Raw genomic sequence first — 21,118 nt, 5'->3', positions numbered from 1 at the left:
AAATATATGTACCATTTTTCTTTTCCTAAACACATAAATTTACAATTTTTACAAAAATTTTACCTTCTCTGTGCAAATCAATAATAAACTAGGTTAATTTTGTCATTATTTACTCGTATTAATATCAAAGCTGTTCTCCAGGAATTAACCTCAAACTTTTGTTTATAATTTTGAAATCTAAATGCTGTTAGTCTCCAGTTGGTCTATCCTCTTCTTGAAAAATATAGAACTAAAGCTTATTTATTTAATAATAGGTATGTTGAATGTATTTGCAACAATTGTTTTATTTTTCCTGTATTTATGTGCTGTCATTTTCAAACTTCAATTATTCCATATTTCAGACTTGTTGGCATCATCTTGCAGTAAACAAATGATATAAATTAGTATGCAGAATGTTTTCACAACAGAAATGCCTTCACATTAGAAAAGAAAAGCACATTATATGAAATAAAGCAAATGTCGATAAACTGTGATACTATAAAGTTTGAAATTTTATTGAACAGCATGACATCATGGTATTTTATAATTATATAGCATTACAGTTCGTTCACTTAACAAATTACATGAAAATTGTTCTTTTAAAGAAACTTTCTAAATTAATAACAACACCTTCTTTAGTGGAGTTAATAGCATCACCACTATTAAAGTTACTAGAAAGACCCTTTAGTAATTTCTTCATTAATACATATGATGTACATTGTGTTTGTTCATTTAATTTGTTACATTGTTAAGTTTAATTTGTTGAATTTGTATACACCTTGATTTTTGTATATATTAGTGTATGTAAAAAATTAATAAAATAGATCTTAGTCTTAATAAATCTGCCTGCTTTAATTTTTAATAAAAGTAATTGCACTATAATCTAGAGCAAAAAAACACTGGAAATGATAAAAAAAAAATCAACCTCTACAAATCACTTCACAGGAGCAGGACAGACATAAACCACAAACTATAAATTTTAATTGCAGGACATAAAAACTAAGATTGCAACATATTTAACTGTATGAAATTTTGACAAAAAACAGTTAAAAGGTTATCAGAAGAAGCTGTTAGTGTTTAGTGGAGTGAATAAGCTGGGAAAATTTTTCCAGATTATAAAATTGACCAGCTGGGAAAATAATTTAATCGTGTTTCTTTCATCACCTTTTTTTTTACAATGATCCAGATAGAGGGTTTATAATTCTTAATTTTACTTTTGATGTATTACAATTTTTTCTTTCAACTTCATTTTAGGAAAGAAATTCATCTACTTTGTTATTTTCTGCTATGATGACAAGAGTATTTGGTGTCAAAAGAACTAAAGGATATGACTTGAGCTGGAAAAATAAAATGACTGGACGTATATTTTTTCAACGTTATCCACAATTGTACAGTGTATTACTCGATCAATTAACTTCGAAAGATACTTGTACTAGCGATTTGAGACCTACTTTGTATCCAGTTTTATTACTTTTAAGTCGTTTATATCCTTCATCACTTGAAGGGACTGATTCTAACCTTAAGGTCAGTTTTAGTTTACTCTTATATCTTTTATGAATAAATAATTGTAATAATTTTATTGTTACATTAATTGCATACCTTTATTAGTGCAATAGAATAGTTCCACTTTGTAAAAACAGAATTTTGTTTTGGTTTATAGCATTTCATTTATTTTACCAGAGTAAAATTAATTTATTTAAAAAAAGTGCAAATTTGACTTATTACATGTGTTATGTAATTTTTGAATGATCCAGGGTTTGCAAACACAACATCATCACAATGTGAAATATTTTTTCACATAGTAAAAATCCGTACCAATATAATTTTTCAACTTTGAGTTCTGCAAGTGTACCAACCTATGAGTGTAGGTCAGACCCTGCTAGATGCAAGCTAAGGATGCCAAAACCTGTAGAGCCACCCTTGAAGTAATTTTGTTGGATTGCTTAGTACACTAACTCTTTCCTGTCTGCATGTTACATATATACATATATATCTATATACAGGGAATGCATTTTAGTAGTAGATTTCTAATAAAATTTTAAGCCTAATGGTTAGGTACATATCAGACAGTCAGGCGTCCTAATTCCTTCTTGGAACAAAATATAGTTGTTGTGGTTATTTTCTAATAAATAGCATAAAAATATTTATTTTTTTTATGTTATAGTTAAGTGAATTTTTGGATCCTTTGATTGATTGTGCTGGTGCATCTGTAATGAAAACAAGATTGTTAACAGCATATGCTGTCGTTCCTCTTGTATTACCTGATAAATTTATGGAACATCTGGATAAATTGTTTAATTTAATAGTAAAATCAAAACAAGAAAATTTCATCCATGGCCTCATTTTGCAGGTAAATTAAAATTATTTATTATTCAAACCTACTACTTTTCAATTATATGATTTATTGTATTAATGTACAGTTATAATTTTTGATATAACATTTTTTCATATGTGTTCAGTATATAATAATTTTATTATAAAAATATCTAGTAATTTACTTACCACATATTTATTAAAATTAATGCTTCAGGTGAATTTATGAACTAGTGGGAGCTGCACATGATAGCTAGTAAGTTTTATATTTTTTCAGTTGCATTCATTTAAAAGCAAATTTAGAGAACAAATGTATAGGTTCATTTAAAAATGGCCTGTAAATTATTAGATTTAGTAAAGCATTTAATAAAAAATAAACATACCATAGCCAAAAGTTATTAATTAGAAATTTTAGAAACTATTATGAATAAATATGTATTATAAAAACATCTTGACGAACTATACATTTACAAAATAAAGATAAACAGAAACATTTGAACTACCAAATTAATCATGAGGTTAAGTTGGTAAATCTGTTATGGTAAGTAATATATTAAATTTCATATTCATCTCGCTTTTCTATTAGTGAATATAAAATTTGTTGTTGGTAATTGTTTTATAATGAGATTGTTTTGTTTTTTTTTAATATTGTTATAACGTGCCTATTCGGAAAATTGGTTTTTATGATATATTAACTAAGGATGCATTTTAGTAATAGATTTCTATCTAAGGAAATTAAACGCTAATAAAATTTTAATCATCTTTGTTAGAACTTTTTAAAATTCTAAATAGTGGTTCCTACCTTTTACTTAAGGGTACAGAAATTATGATTTCCTTACTGGGGAAGTATTGTAGTAAAAATTTTCTGGGGGGGGCGAGAGTTAAAGCTAATAACTTTTTTTGTGATACTTTTGATTTACCTAAAGATTCCTTCTCAGATGATTGTAGTATTAGATAACTGGTACCCAAAGAAATACCAAGTAATTCAATTTCTAATAATATATAACAACAAAAATCAGAAAAGGTTTGTTTAAAAGAAGTAATAAAAAAGAATGTTTACTGATAAATTAAAATGATTTTTAAAACTGGGCTGACTTATATCATTTACCATTGATAAATGCATGGTCCTGTTCTTACTTCCATGTATGAAGTAAAGGAAATATTGTGATCACACAAAATTTCAGTTTTTAGATTTCAATGGAAATATCCATTTTGACCACCCGTAAATCCATTTCAACTAGTTTCAGTGTGACATCTGTACATATGTATGTACGTGTCTCATATAACTCAAAAACGATTAGACGTAGGATGTTGACTTTTAGATTTACGACTGTTATAACATCTAGTTGTGTACCTCCTCTTTTGATAGCAATTGATTGGACCAAAAGTATCAAAAAAAGGACTTTTTCTTAACTGCAGTAATAAGCCCTCATTGACAGCTTTTCAACAATATACGAGATCTATAAATAAAGTAATGAGAGTAGTTTTTTTTAGCAGCCAAATTGGCAACACTGTAAAGTTACTAGTAAATATATGGTTATATAAACAGCTGATTTATATTAGGTATTAATATTTTTAGTCTATTGTTGCCACATGAGATATAAACAAATGTTTCATGAAACGAGTTTTTGTTGTGCGATACAAAAATGAGTCATAATAATTATGAGCAATGTTGTACAATCAAGTTTTGTGTTAAACTCTGTGAGAATGCTACTGAAACTTTTTCAAAGTTGAAAAGGGCACACGGAGATGACGTTCTGTCACGAGCTTAAGTTTTTAGGTGGTTTAATGTAGTTTCAGATGGCCAGGAATCAGGTGCAGATGATCCACGCTCTGGAAGACCATTAACGTCAAAAAGTGATCACAATGCTGAGCGAATCAGAGACTTGATACGGTACGACCGGCAATTAACTGTCAAAATGATTGCAGAACAATTAAATTTGAACCATCATCAAATATTGACTAATGAATTGAAAAAAGTTTATGCAAAATTGGCCCCAAAAAACCTCACTGTTTAACAGAAAAACAACAGGGTGGAAGTGTGCCGCGATCTTCTAGGGAAAATTGAAACTGATCCTGATTTTCTAAAAAATGTTATTACTGGTGATGAATCTTGGATAATTGAGTACGACCCAGAAAAAAACGCCAGAGCAAGGAGTGACACATTTCAAACTCACTACGTCCCAAAAAATCAAAAATCAAAACCATACTAATTTATTTCTTCAATAGTAATGGCATTGTCCATAAGGATTTTTTGCCTACAGGACAGACTGTAAATCAATGTTTACCGATAGATTCTTTAAAGATTGTGGAAAACAATTGCCCGCATGAGACCAGCCATCAAAGACAACTTGAATGCTGCATCATGACAATGCACCTTTACACACTGCACTCTCAATTAATGAGTTTTTGGCAAAGAAAAACATTGCTGTAGTTCCACAACCACCATATTTACCTGACTTGAGTCCCTGTGACTTTTTCCTGTTGCTAACTTTAAAAAAACACCTCAAAGGACACCATTTTGGAACAGTAGAAAACAAATAAAAATGTAACCGACCATCTGAAGGATAACCAACCACTCTGAAGGTTTCTGAGTTCTAACACTGCTGTTAAGAGTGGAAAAACTGTTTGAAGTGTTGCATGGCTTCTCAAGGAAACTATTTCGAAGGTGATAGAGTCCATGTATAATTGGATTGTAAATAAAAAGTTAACTGAAACAGTCTCATTACTTTATTTACAAACCTAGTATCATAAATGGTACTTATTTTCATTGGTTCCAGAGTTATAGCCAAATAAAATTTTAATTAATGGAATATATATAAGGGGAAGGCACATCGGTTTGAATCTGACTTATCTCCTTTTTTTAACTTTTTTAAAAATTTAAAATTATTTATTTATTAATAATTAATTATTAACTTCTGATTATAAAAAAGATTTACAATAATTAATAATTTATTAACAACAGTAAAAAAAAAGAAAATATGAAAAAATATCTGAAGTTATTAATGAAATAAATTATGTACTTATTGATGAAAGTTATTAATGAGTTATTAATGAAAAAAATTGTATATGTAATATAATAGGCGTATAAGGAAGTCATGTGGTATCCACATCAGATTTTTTTTTATTGTAATATTACACACAAGAGTACTTAGTTTTGTATAAAAATATTTTCATTGCATCTTTGATATATTCCTTTATTTATATCCATTTTTTGTTTAGGATTTGTTAAATTTATTATCTTTTCTAAACTGTTTACATTTGTTTTTGACAAATAAGACAACAAATTTTGTTCAAGTACTTCATTAAACTAAGCTTCATCAAAAAGTAATTAATTAGTAATTTCTTTTATTAAATCAAAATAACTAAACAGAAATTTTCAGTTACCTATATAATTAAGTTGATACCTATCGTATGAATACTATAAACTTCTTGATTAGGCTGTATCACATCTTTGAATGTTGGGACTGTTTAGGAAATAAGAGTCAATGACCCTCACATTAGTGGAACCAGTAACAGTAAAACCTCACAATAAAATCAAGTATTCATATATTATTAAATTCCTGTAACATGTTTTGTATCTCAAGATTCCTGCTGTTTTTCCTCCTATTTATCTAGCGTTATTTATGTAATTATAATTACAAAATATTTATCATTCATTTTTTTATTTTTTCCAGATTATTGAACTTTTAAAATCTGATCAGTTAACGAATATAAATCGTGAAGAAATAAAAATTAAATTAAACAACTGGATTGACTTATTATTACATTTTATAGATAGAAAATCAAATAGTTTTATAGTTCGCTGTGCCTTTATTAAAGTGCTTAGTATACTTATTTCTAAGTTTTATGGAGTAATTAATGATGACACATGGAAAAAAATAATAAAATTTCTGGAATTATATTTATTTAATGAAACAAATAACTCAAATATAATTTGTAAAAATCAGTTTGAAATCATTATCGTTGAATTTTTATTCAAATTGAGAATATTTTCTAATTGTGATTTTTCAGTTTTGTCGGATTTATTTACAAAGTTGTTTTATGGTAACTATTGCTATGAAATAAAAAATAAAATTTTAGATTTTATTTTATTTTTAATCACCGATAAGGAACAGAATTGTTTTAAAAATGATGACGATTATGAAGAATTCAATGAATTGCATAATAATTTTATTAAATTAGATCAAATCAGAAAAAATCAGTTAAAAGAATTTATTTTAAATTCTGAGCAATTAATTAATATTGTACATGATGTATTATTTGATATTAATATAAATAGTATTAATGACAATTTAAATAAATTGTTGGATATTATTTCAAAATTTCCAAAAGTTATAGTTCATATTCTTCAAAAGAAGTCTGGGTTAAAACCTTTTTTTGAATCTAAAGGAATTGATGACAATCATGATGCATACTTTTTATTGATGATCTTATGTAAATTTCCATATGAAAAGGTAAGTAAAACAAATAGAAAAAATAATATTGTTTTATAAATGCTGTTTTATCACTTGTAAACTGAATCACTGTATGTAATATTCAATGTGCAACTGTTGAGATGCTGTTATCAGTGTTTGATTATTATGTTTTTCCTTATTAATTGTGGGAATTTCACAATTGGTACTTGAAAAACAATATCCCTTCTTTTCATGAAATTTTACATATGATTTTGCTTTTATATTGTTTTCAATAAATTAATCAATATGGCATTTAGTAGTTTGATGATACCATAATCATTTTAGGTGACCTTTCATAAATCACAAGTTACAACTATTATCAAGAATAACAAGATCCTATGCCAGGTATACTAGAAAAATTGAGGAGTGAAATAGCTTTTTATTATATTTTTTACTGAGTTAGCCCTTTACCCTCTAATTACGAAATCAAATATTGTCATTGGGTCTCCAATTTTTTGATCACTTAATTCCCTTCCAGCTATTAATTAAATTTAATGTATGGTAAAATTGCTTATATCAAAAAAATAATTTTTTTTTACAAAAACCTTCATTTAATAAAAAAAAAAGGACTTGCATATCAATTACAATAATTTTTTTTCAGTGTGATATTTCTTAAAACAATTTTACTGGGTATAAAGGTTTCTGGGACACGTTTCATACCAAAATGTAGTCTCTCTTCTACCACCTTTGACTTAACGATTGGAGCACACAGCACAATTCTTGTTTTTGTTACCAAGCATTTTATTTATAATATGAAGCTTGTCATTCAATCATTCTTCATCTTTTGATGAAGGTTGACCTCACTTACAGTTTGTGTTTCTGATGTCACTAAACAAACCACTAATCAACATTCTTTGATATTTTTTTGTGTCATTTGTTGTTGCCCTCGACTAATGAGATAATCATTATACAAAATAAAAATGTTGATGACTGACACCTCTAACAACCAAAAACAAAGTTTCTGCACCATTTTAAACTTTTTGCAGCAAAACTGTAACTCGAAATATAGTGGTCGGGGCTGGTTAAGTGTACCCATTTGTGATACATAGTCTAAAATTACTTTTGGCTTTTCAATATCTGTATTAGTTCTTTTTTTCTTTTACAATGGTAGTACTGGCATTATAAAAAGTACTTGACATTATTACCTACCTGTTATCTCACCATGTAAGAACCATTACTTTATTTTCCTTACTATAAGTAATAGATTCATGGACAGCAAGTTTCCCATTCAGGTTCGTTAGTTTACTTTTTTAGGCATTCCTTGTCTGCATGGTTGAACAGTACCAATTTAATGGACTCTCATTCCTAATAATTCCTGGGCTAAATTTACTAAAATTATCTATTACTAAATTATCGCATTGTAAAATCCAAAACTGTTTCTAATGAAATAAAAATAAATATATTCATTATGATAAACAATTAAGTTGGCTCTTTATTTTAATAAATTATCTTTGATAACTTTGCATTTTATCTTGTTCTTAATATTTATCCAATGTCTTATGATCCAGTTCTCTGTGTATTTATTTTTTTGTTATATAAGGTAATTCTTATATTAATTATAGTATGCACTTATAATTAAGTAAAATTTAATTAATATGGATAGTTCTTTATATAAGCCAAACAAAACATATTTTCATCATAGATGAAAAAAAAATCTGTAAACAATTGACAACATGCACATAAGCTACACAAAATATACAAACAAATTTTAACTTATAAAACTTATTTTAAATTATTAAAAATAATTAAAATCCTGTGCATTGTTTGAATAGAAGCTTCATTGTCTTAAATGTAAAGACTTTAGTGTGTATTTTTCTTAAAAATAATGTTTCTAATTAATTCTTATTTTGAGAAAAACTCAGATTTATCATTTTTATTTCAATGCAGGCATTTTGAACTGCAGTGATATCACAAGCACTTTACACGCACATACAGGCAGCTAGGCTATGTAAACAAGCAACTTGGAGAGAAAACAAAAATGAAATTATAAATGCTTATAATGAAATTATGAATTTCATTATAAATGCTTATTTATGAAACAATTTTGTGGTTGTGGTGGCTATTTTAAATAGTATTTCAGGGAAGTTTTGAAGCTACGTACTATTTCTCTAAATTTTCGAATTCATTACTCTACTTTTGTGTATTGCATAATAAAATTAAAAAAATTCTGAATTCTGGAAGTTAAATTATTTTAATTGTGTTATTTTATGCTGATAATACATGAATTAAAATTTTAATTCATAAACATTACCATACGAATATGATTCAATTTTATTTAGCATTTCATTTAATTGATATGTTTTATTTTATTTTAGACTGATATAAGGAATGCTTTAAAAGAAGACGATAAACAATTTATATGTGAAACAATTGTTAACTTTATTTATACAAATAGATTTTTATTAAATCCATCCATTCGCTTGGCTATTGCAAATTGGTTTAATTCTGCATTTTATTATTTTATAACATCTACTATACTTTCTCCTGATATCAGTAAGTATTTTTTTTACTTTTTTTATGTAATTAATTTTGTGTGCAAGTGTTAAACAGCAAACAGTAGCCATTTTATAACGAGGTGAACAATTAATTTTTCTTAATAAAACTTTTTTTTATTTTACTTCTACACCTTAAATTTTCTTAGGTCACATTTTCAATCTAAATAATTAAGCAATTGTCATAACATATAGGTTTTTATACTACAACTTATGATTGTGGAATCATATTTATATGATTCCAATCCATTTAGAAATTAGTTACTGCTTCCTTCAGCTTTTCATTATTATAAGGTATACTCATCTTAGCCAGTTAATCATTCTTGTGCAAAGATGGAGATGTTAGGAACCAAATCCAGATAATAGGTTTTTTATTTAAAAATTTCCTATTACAAACATTGAATGTGGTAATTAGCTTTCCCTTGCACTAATCAATAAGCAACCATGAAATCCCCTCACTTAACTTTTGTATACCTGAAATTAATGAAGATAATTTTGTGAATAATTGTGTAAGAAATATCTAGAGATTTCTCTTGAATATTATCTGTTATACTACCCTGATAAATTCAGTGTGATACAGCAAATCATTCATAGTAACAGCTGAATGCTCAGTGCATGCATCATCATGTTTCATTTCCCCCTTATTAAATTTTCATTACAGTACTATACTATTTATTTTATCCATAATAAACTTTCTTAATCCTTCAGAAAATTTCATATGGCCATGTATTTATTGTTTTAAGAAATAAAACAAGAGGTCACTTAATATTCCTTGGGATTTTCAGTTTTATTATTCATTTTAGATTGGCACAGAAATAAACGAAAGTTATTAAAGCAATGAAAATCAAAAAGAATATGACATACAACAGTTTACTGAAACCAATTGAATTGGCCAGGAACCTGCATAGTGATAATGAACAAATTTTTCCTGCATGACACTTTTAGTAATTATTTTAATGTAATATTTTCATATTATAATTAATAGCATGTTGAGTTTTTTAATGGTTTAATTTTTTCCCTCTTATTTTATTTCTATACCTTAAAGAAATAAAATTATTTTAATATCATCAGTAGTTTTAATAATTAGAATTCACAATTTTTAATTTAAAAAAAAGTAATGGCTATATGCTTTTTTACAAATCAATTACTAAGAAAATAAATAAATTTATACTGTATCAAATAAAATAATTTAAACTAATTATAATATAACCACCAGATATAATCAGAATAAAAAGGTAAGAACAATTATGTATATATTATTATAAGCAATAACAATAAAACTTATATATTATTATAAACCAGATTGATCAACCAATCTGGTTAATAATAATATCTAATTTTTAAACTACATTATATCAAGTACATATCTAGACTATATCAAGTACAGAAATATACATTAAATATATTCATATACAAATATTAAAATATACATATCTTACAAAACTGTTTTCATGGAACCCACATCCTCAGTTGTAAACTTATACATTTCATTGTGATATTGAACAATTTTTTTATATTATAACATTTAAAAACAAGTTTCTTTCATGCATACAGTCTTTTGTACTGTTATTATAAAAGGTGTTTTAATCTGTATACAGGATTATCACTGTGGAGTTATCTGGTTATATTGTGTCTGGATGAAGATGTAGATGTGCAGAATGTATTATGTAAAACCTGTTGTCAAGAAAAAATATTAGAATTGACTTTGACAAGATTTATGGATGAAGAAAGTGATCATTTAGTACAGGCTATTGGATTATCTGCATGGATATTTGGCTCAATTGATTTCAGTGATGATTGCAGCGATGCCTTTTATGAACTTAATGTAATTATGATTTATATAATCGGTTTATTTGAGACTGTGTAAATGCACATTACTTCAGTTCAACTGATGTATTAGATTTAAAATGTATTAATATTTATGTATTACTTTGTTTTAATATTATTTAAAATATCAGTCTTTGAGATGTGTAGATGGATTATTTTATCTAAGCAGAGTATCCCCTGTATACATGTAATAGGGAAGCTAAATTTTAAACTGAAAGGGGTCTTTCTCTACCCTTGTACATCCAGTAGTTAATGATCTGTATGACAAAAACTTTTCTACTTAAACAGTGAGTATAGACATTGTTTCCTACAGGAATTAGTACATCAGTTTGTTTCTTTACACTATACTTTACAGTAGTGGTGAACAAGTGACTAATAATTTTTTTTCTCTGAGAGTAATGATGTTCTTATACAGGCAGTTCCTGTGATGAACAGAATGAAGCTTCACTGGTTGGGCTGAATATTACTTACATTTTAGTAAACTAGCAAGCTGACAACCAATGTAGATTTAGCTCGGTAAAGAAGAAAATAGGAAACCACTGTATTCCTTATTCTCCTTAGAAGCCTAACAAGAGCGTCTCTTGTTAGGCTTGTTAGGTCTTGAATCAATTGGATCAGTTAAAAAATTACAGCCATATCTTTTGAAAAAATTCTCCTTTTATTACATAATAATACTGTCCTTTTGGATATAGTATTGCTGATGTATTGTTGATGTAAGTACTTCAATTGCACCTGCAGGTGGAAAGATGACCAAAGGGAAAGTCTAAAGTGAAAAAAGTAAAGAGTTATAAACTAGCTAATTAAAATGATAAAATAATAAACTAATTTTTACGTATTGAAGTAATAAGGTAAGATGAAAGAATAGCAGGAATTTTTATCAGAAGCATGTAATCAGGTAACAGTTGTTCTATGATAGTGCAAAAAAATTACATTTATTATTATTTATGGGATATGAAAAAGCTGGTTTGGTGTGTATGCTCATATTACATTTTTAAGACTTGAGTATACTAGACTACCTAACAACATTCATAAGCTAACGCAATTTCTGCTTGCTTGAATGACATGTTATCTATCAAATGAATGCTTTTATACTAAATCGCACGTTCATATATAATTGTTATTAAAGAGATACATTAGGAATTATGCTGTTTTCATATAATTATTATCTTTATGCATTACTAACATTTCTCTTTTTATTATTATTTTTTTTTTTATAATTTCATAGGATCACTTTAGTCAGCTCATTATCCAAGTTTCTTCAATGGGACTGTTGCCCTTGCTGCCCTCCCAGTACTTTTTCATATGTTCCAAACTCTGTGCCCTTTCTAGTGTTGAAAATGTTCATGTTGTGAGTTTATGTGTGAGTGAAGCGAGTGTTTTTGTTTTTGATTTTCTGGTTTAATTTTAACTTATCTATGGTGTCTTCTGGTGTAAGGCCAATTTCCTTCAGATCCTCTCTTATTTTTCTGATCCATCTGCCTCCTGTCTTGGTGTTTTTTGAGTCGAGATTGTACTGTGCTAGCTGTTTCAGAAGTCTTGAATCTTGCATCCTCATGATGTGTCCAAAGAATCCTAGTCTCCTCTTACCATGGTATCAGTGATGGGTTCTAACTCTTTGAACAAGACTTTTCAGGCACAATCCATTACTGCCTGTCTTTCTGGTACTTTTTATTGATGCACTTCCTTCCAATTCTACTTTCAGTTTTCTGGAGTCTGTCTGTCTTTGATTGTTCATTCAGGTGGAAAAGCATTCTGCTGCCTAAGTGGCTTCTGGTTTTATAAATGTGTTGTCTTATTTTTGCATTTATTGATAGGCATTTCTTATTGTATTTCTTATTATCCTATACAGGATAATTTTGAGCTTTAGCTAGTTTGTTTCTTCGTATGTGAATCAAGGTTTTTTTCATTTAGGTTATTTGATATTATTTCTCAAAGATATTTAAATTAGGTTACTATTTTGATTTTATTACCACTTATATTTACTTCTTTTAATCATGTTGGTTTTTGGAACATAATTTCTGTCTTTTCAAATGAGAGACCAGTTTTATTTGTAATGATTTAATATCTGTGATTTAGCTTTGTCGACGTAATTTGCTAGCAGTGCCAAGTTGTCGGCCAAACCAAGACAGTATGTTTTGATTTTTCAGCCTATATTTACTTTTGGGGGCATTTCTGAGCCATTTTCTCATTACCATTTCTAGAGCATAGTTGAGTAACACCAATGAGAGGCCATCACCTTGGTGTAGTCTTGTTTAGATCTCAAATGGTTCTGAGAGCTCGCCTTTGAATCTTACCTTTAATTAGTATTTGTGAGGGTTAGTTTTGTCATGTTTATTAACTTGGTATCTAGTTCGAGTTGTCTTTGAATTTTTAGCAGGGATTCTCTGTGGCATTTCTCTTTTATTTTCACTTAAATTTTTTTTTTTCATAATGATACTTTTTTCTACATGGTGGTTTTTTCTATAGTTTTCTCTGATTCTTCAAGTAAATGTTAGAGCAGTTCATTTTTGTTATCCTTGAATAACACACCTACTTTTCTGATATGATTATATTTAATAGAAGTTAGTGTAAAATTTCATCAAATCAGTCATTGATTGCTTCATGGCAAAAAAAAAATCAGAAAATGACTGGATTAAGTTGTTGATATAAAAATACAGTAGCTAAATGTTAAGTTTCAGACAGACAAACTATAAATATTTATCCTTTTATTTCCTAGTGACAAAGTTTTGATTATATTGTTATTTGTTTGGTTAGTTTACATTTTGAACCATAAAAATGTAAGTACTTCCTTTGAGGAGCTATTTTTTATGATGTGAATTATTTTAAGTTATTATTTCCTTTTTCATTTTGTACGTAACCAAATTATTTTAAAACCCTTCCACTTCATTTCCTAGATGTTTAAAAGATTCTCTGTGATCAGAGAAGCAGAACGATCAGAAAATTTTCATGCTGATTTTTAAGATTTAAAAAAATAGTTGGTGGTTCTCAATTTGAACTGTATCTCTGATGGTGTAGGTTTTTTGTGTGCCAATATGAATAGCCTGATATTATTTAAAGTAATTCTGTTCAAAAATTCAAGAAAATCTTAATGAAAACTTTTAGAAAATCTTGGGGTAAAAAATAATTAATTTTCCTCACGTTTTAGAGAGCCTTCTTTTGTTATTTCATACTTAGTACCTGTCTTTTTATGTTTTTTCTCTGCATTTTCTTCTTTATATCAAGATGCAGGCTTCTCACACCTTTGTGCTTATTGTTGCAAATCACATGTATTAAAATTAGAGGGGCTTGCTTTCATTCTACTTGTTCTACTAAAATAATGTACAGTATAATGTGTTATATTAAAATGCTTGGCAGTCAGGATAAATGCCTGCAGAAAGAAATGGTTTCCTCATAGCCATTGCAGCTTATAAATGATGAATTATGCAGAGCATCTTCACCCATACATCTTGATATCTTCATATAATTTTTAAGAACAATACCTTTCTTTTGAATAACAGTATTATTTTAATGCGATTTATTGTATGCTAAAAATTAACGTACCATCTGCTATTATGAAATCCTAAAAATATGTTTAGAAATTTATTATTTTTTGGATGATTAATTCATTTGGTTGTTAATTTACCAAAAGGTTAATTTATCAAAAGGTTGTTAATTTAAGCTTGAGACTTTTATTAGCATAATGTATGTCCGGTTGGTTTCCCTTTTATCAAATTAATTATTTTAAGCAATTTAATTTTTTCATTCAAATTTGATATCATCAAGACTAATGCTGTCTGTTCCTATTTTTCATGCATGTGTATTCTCTCCAGTTCTTATTTAGTATTTCCCTGCTACAGCAATATATGAATATGTTGTTACTGTAACAGCTACAGTTGTAACAGGAAACTTTATAGTTCAGTAAAAAATAGTTCGTCATTTTTTATATTTTTTGCTCTAAGGATACATTTAAAAAAAAATAGATTTAAGTAAATCATAACTAATCAGTGTAAAATAAAATTATATTCTGACGCTCCTAATAAGTCCAAAAAATTTATTTTTGTCAGACAGACATTTGTATGTATTGTTGCCGAATGGCTTCAATGGCACGTGGCACCTTAAAACCTTGTGATAGCCCTGAAAAGGACTGTTTGAGGTTTTCAAGTAATGGCCTTAAAAAAGGCCGTTTGTGTGTTTCGTCAGCCTGAAAAGGGTGTTGGGTCCAGAAGCCGGTCTCCGGCATTGTCAGCTCATCTGTTGGAATTGGACCAAGCTTCGCCTCAGCAGCAGTTGGGTCCCCACTACACCTTGGCATTGGTGGCCCCCCAGAACTCTGAGTGTCAGGTTGGCGTTGGTCATCATCTTCCACTGGTGCGGCCAAGGTGGTCCTCCCTGAGCAATCCCATGCTGGGCCAGTTCCTGCCGATAAGCCCACCAGCCAGGGCACTTGAAGCCCAGAAAGCTGGGGTAAGAAGGTAGTGTCCACGTCCAGTGGCTCCCTCAGCAGGCCGGTCAGGCCTGTTGCTCCGGTGGAGATATTGGCATCCGCAGGGAGATCCTACGTTGGGCCAGCCAAGGAACTTCCTCTTTCTTCTTTTATCTTCTTCTTTCCAGGCAGTGGTTGGCGACAAATTGAAATTTCATTCTGCTATTTACTCTTTCATAGGCGCCTGCAAGTGGTAAGGTCACTGTGATGAGAAAGCTGCATGGTCAGCTAGCTTGGTGGGAAGTGGTAGTTGTGCTGGCATATAAATATACTGTGTTCCTGCTGACAATCTGAAAAGTTAGCATTATTGCACTCACTGATTTTTCATTATAAAACCACAATATAATGATTCATTACAGCCCTTTGATCTCTTATTCTTACCCTTGATCCCTTACTTTATTTAAGGTTAGGTCTGACTGAAAGCATTAGAATTTGTGTTATCTGGTAGGATGGACTGCCTTTGGACAGACTTCAGGAATTTTTTTTCTTGTCTGATGGCTGCACAACAACCCTGATGGTTGAAATGCCTAATAAATAAAGCTGGGGGACATCTAATCCCCTTAAAGATTATTAAAAAAATTTATTTTATTTCCTCTGATCTTTTTTTATCTGCAAGTAAACAAGGAAATATCTATGACTTTAGTAATTTTTTTAGTTAAGAAACATATGTGAAATACAATTTTTTTTAGTAAAAATAACACTAATAACTATTGTTTGGCGGAAAACCTATAATTTTTTTTGTGAGAGTAATTCCTAAACTTTTTTTGTAGTCTTATTTTATTAATTAAATTGTTTGTCTTAGATTGGTTTTATTATTACATTTTATTTTTCTATTACATTTTTGTTTAAAACAGGATAAACCAATGGATAAAGATGAACTGCAATCTGACTATGAAGAAATTATGTTAAGCAGGCATTGCAGTACATATTTAAAACAACTTATTTTGTTGAATCCAGCTTTAATATCATCAGAAATACCATTTATATTAACCAAGTGGATTACAGAACACTGTAGATTTGCAAATTTTAATGAATCAAAGACAATTTTAGATTTTTATGTTATTATTGAAAAAGAAATTAATGAAAGAAGTAAAAAAATTAGTAACGGCTATTGTCATTTCTTAAAATATGGATTTAAAACAATTAAATTAATTAGGACTAAGTTACATTGTTTTCCTTATAAAGAATGTTTAACACTTTCTTGGTGTAGATATTCCTGAATCGGCTGGACTATGTCAAATTTAATTAGTTTTTGAGTATTTTATTACAGTTGCCTTTTATTAAGTACCTGAAAGTGACTGAAACAGTGAGTTTTAATAGGAAAAAGTAATCACAATAGTATACTTTTACTCCATAAAGATGGAAGTTTATACTTCTGTTGGTAAGAATAAAAAATCAAATTCAATTTGTATATGAGCATTTACGAGGTCTGTTCAGAAAATAACCAGATTTTTTTTTTTAATCTTTATTATTAATTTTACAGATTATTTGGTCCTTGTCACCTTCAAAATACTGCTCTCTCCTATTCACACACTTCTTCCATCAAACACACTTCTTTCCACTTTGCAAAGCAATGCTTGATAGCTTCATTTGAAATGGCCTTTAAGGTCCATGACAAATTTGCTTTAACGTCAAGTAGTCTCAAAATGGTGTCCTATCATCACAGATTTTAATTTTGGAAATAAGAAAAAAATTGCAAGGAGTCAGGTCTGGCTAGTAGGGAGGCTGAGGGAGGACAGTCATCTGAATTTTGGCACATAATTGACGAATTGACAATGCTGAGTGTGCAGGTGCATTGGTCATGGTGAAAGAACCATGAGTTGTCTCACCACATCTCTGGTCTCTTTTTTCCAAATTTTTCATTTAACCGTTGTAAAACACCTTGATAGTTCACTGTTTCACCTTGAGGCAAGAATTCAAAATGCAGAGTTCCATTAAAATTGAAAAAACAGAGAACATAACTTTGACATTGGCTCAAGACTGACAACATGCTTTCTTGGGGCGTGGAGATCCTTTACCAGTCCATTGTGATGATTGAACTTTCGCCTCAGTGTTGTAGCCATAAATCCAGCTTTCACTCCCGTTATGATCCTTTGCATGAATGTTTTGCTGTTATCGGCTTGTTCTAGAAGTTGCCAACAAACGTCCACTCATTGTTCTTTTTGCTGTTTGGTCATCAAATGCGTCACAAACTTTGCTGCAACTTGATGCATGTTCAGTTTTTCAGTCAGAATATCACCGTATGATCCAATCAAGGTGCTAATATTTTCTGCAAGTTCTCTGATAGTCAGTCAGCGGTTTGCATGCACCAGATCATTGGTTTTCTGAACTGAGTGTCATCAGTTGAAGTCAAAGACCTTCCTGGTCAAGGGTCATTTTCAGTTGGCTGATGACCATTTTTAAATTGTGAATACCATTAGTAAAATTTTGAACAACCCACTTCAACCCACGAACGAAGCATCATCTCCGTAAGCTTATTTCAAAAGTTGAAACATTTCTGTGAAAGTTTTCCCCAGTTTTATACAAAATGTTACACTTTGTAGGTACTCCTGAAAATCACACTGCAAAAATCACTACTAACATTTAAACATGTTGCACTCAAATAACATTAACATGAAAACTAAACAAAATATCCACAATCCAAGAACATGTGGTTACAGAGGAGATTATGGGGAACACAGTGCTGCCAACCGCACATCACTGAATATCTCCATTGGTGCATAATTAAAAATGTTCAGTTATTTCTGAACAGACCTTGTGCAGTGAAATGACTTGAACAGTGAAATGTGCACTGTTTTAGTTTAATATTACTTAATATCGATTGTCAGATTCAGATTCAGTAATTGTGGTTTTTAATTTATAAAAGGCGGAAATATGGGAAAAAATAACTTCAAAACATATTAAGTTGGTTGGAGACTAAGATAAGAATTTTTATATGGTTTCTTGCACATCAATTTTAATTAAGTAAATTTTATCGTGTAGTGGTTTAGCAAGTTGTGAAGAGTCATTCGTTAATGATTAGTTATTTTTTTTAGTTTCACGTCATCAGCCACAGTTAATATTTCCCAATAAATATTGAAAAATATAAAACTATGAACAACAACCCATTATGCTTGCATATTTAATGAAATTATTATGTTTTCAGACAAAAAGAAAAAGCAAAAGAAGATAACTTTCTTAATGTAATAATTTTATAGAAAAATGTGTAAAAATGTAAATGATTAAGTAGGAAAAGAAAAATGTAGTGTAAATAATTTACTAAAATTAAAATAGTGCACTAATAGTTATTAAACAATACCAAAAAAATGGTTTTACACATTATATTTGAATTCATTATTTTACACAAGAAACCCAGATTCTGGTTTAAGGATTCAAATCATTGTTAGTTTCTGATATTTTACCCAATCAACAATATCTTGCTACTAAAATATGTAAAGCAGTTTCAACATTTTCTAAACACTCCTTCCAGCTTGCATTGTGTTTTCATTGGGTTCTGACTTGCTTGATGTATCACTGGTATTCGTAATATTGTCTGTTATTAGTTTTCAATGTGCTGTTTTACAAGGATGTAATAGAGGCAGTAACTTGCCCCCATTTCCAGTTGTTCAGAGTGCTATTGTACATAGGTGTTCATTACCCGTTGCCATAATGAACAGCCAACAGCTGTTCCGTAATAATGATTAGACAATGTGCAATGTAGGTTAAGTACTACAATTGAACAGCGCCTTATAATATTTCTTAAAGATAGAATTACAATAAAATTATTACTATTACAATACATACTCCCAGTCCTAACTCTAATTATCACTTAGTACACTATTTATACAGATGTATAAATAAAGTTTTATAAATTAAAGAGTACTAATAAATTAGTCAACCTTCATCTTTCAAAAACAGCTGTTATCAACTTATCATTGTTCAATGTTTTAAACAAATTAAGTTTCTGGCAACATGACATCAAAACAGATGTTCTGATCACAGTATCTCAATTTAACTTAAATTTACCATTGACTGAAAAATTTACTATTTTTAAATAAGTTAAAAATCCTCTATTGTGAACATTAGATAGAAGCAATGCTAAGAAAAACTCAAAGTTAGAATTCAAATATTAGCACTTAATTTCTTCAAGAATTTGTCATTTTGTTTAACAATACTTAACTAAAGGATTAGTTTTATTAATGCAAATTGAAGATCTGCTAATAAATTGTCAAAAAAGAGATAAATAAATTCTTATACAAATAAACATCTACTTTTATTATAAACAGTCTTGAAATAATGAAGCAGACCATTAATTTTTTGAGATTTGTTTAAAAATTTACCTGAATTATTTACAGTTTAAAAAATAGCATTACTAACGTAAGTTAGAACTCAAAAAGTGTATTCTAACTATAGTTTTTTTTTAGTGGTTCTACCAACTTGATATTAAGTTAATATACTAATTTATTTAATCTATACCACATAATAAATAAGTAAATGTTTACCATATTTACTGGTGAAATTCATGCACTTTTGTTACCAACATTTTTTTTTACCTAAAAGCAGGTATATGGTGGTAATCTGTGAGATTACATTTATTTGACTGAATGTTGTTTAAAAATTCAGTTGTGTGAATTACACGAGTAAATATGGTATTTAGGTTGAACTGTAATTTTTTAAAATTTTTAAGTAATGCCTAATTCTCTAAAAGTTTAATTTACAAATTTTCAAAGTAGTCTAGCCAAATTTATATTCAGAATCATACATTTATTCTTGTATGAGTTTTTATTTTTGGAAGTTTTAATGTTGAGTACTATAATTAATATTAACCAGTTTTGTTGTGAAGTGAAAAAAAATTGTGGTTATGTGCATTTATATAAAATTAAACTTCTAATTGACAGAACCACGAATTATAAGGTACAGTTGTAATGCTAATTCTGGTTTTAATCTAGTGTTTGTAAACGATGTATTGATATCTGTTTGATCTCAAACATAATGTTTCCTATATATAACTATTCACTTTTAAATAATATTTGTTTGACACATAACTAACTGTACAAAAGAATTTCCAGTGAATGAGATATCCATAACTGCTTCTAGTATTTTATAAAAAAAACAATTAATTTTATTTACTAACAAAGTTTTATCTTATGTAAACATCTTATATAACATATCTTAAATTATATTATACATATTTTTGAATCTAAAACCATAACTGCTTCTAGTATTTTATAAAAAAAACAATTAATTTTATTTACTAACAAAGTTTTATCTTATGTAAACATCTTATATAACATATCTTAAATTATATTATACGTACTTTTGAATCTAAAATAATTTTTTTGAAGACCAAAAAGCATCTTATCAGGCTGATAATTTCATGCTATTTTAATTTTTTCCAGTTTAGCTCAATCTCAAATCAGAATTTTTATACCATATTTTATTATTTTAAATTTTGATGTAGAAAGGTGAATCACATTTATTCCATACAAATAAAATTAATTACTATGATTATGATATTTGCATATTAAGTTTATTATGATCACATTTTACAGATCGACAAACGTTTTTTTTATTCATACTGATATTAGTATAAACTCAAACCAAATGCT

The 21,118-nt window shown here is 28.7% G+C and overlaps 1 protein-coding gene across 1 annotated transcript in view; it reads left to right on the top strand.

Annotated features, from left to right (window-relative positions):
• The window catches only part of THADA (Thyroid adenoma-associated protein homolog), a 72,777-nt gene extending 52,056 nt beyond the window's left edge, over positions 1-20,721 (top strand). The window contains exons 21-27 of the mRNA XM_075376359.1: positions 1,234-1,503; positions 2,144-2,329; positions 5,970-6,146; positions 6,405-6,749; positions 9,065-9,242; positions 10,840-11,066; positions 16,385-20,721. Of these exons, the coding sequence (XP_075232474.1) occupies positions 1,234-1,503; positions 2,144-2,329; positions 5,970-6,146; positions 6,405-6,749; positions 9,065-9,242; positions 10,840-11,066; positions 16,385-16,750 (1,749 nt within the window). The 3' untranslated portion in view covers positions 16,751-20,721. The remainder of the gene's footprint in view (positions 1-1,233; positions 1,504-2,143; positions 2,330-5,969; positions 6,147-6,404; positions 6,750-9,064; positions 9,243-10,839; positions 11,067-16,384) is intronic.
• The last annotated feature ends 397 nt before the right edge of the window (positions 20,722-21,118 follow it).

Source organism: Lycorma delicatula, chromosome 10, assembly GCF_047948215.1.
Source record: "Lycorma delicatula isolate Av1 chromosome 10, ASM4794821v1, whole genome shotgun sequence".
NCBI classification, from domain to species: domain Eukaryota; kingdom Metazoa; phylum Arthropoda; class Insecta; order Hemiptera; family Fulgoridae; genus Lycorma; species Lycorma delicatula.
The sequence above is the reverse complement of the archived record's forward strand: the minus strand, read 5'-3'. Positions and strand labels throughout refer to the sequence as shown.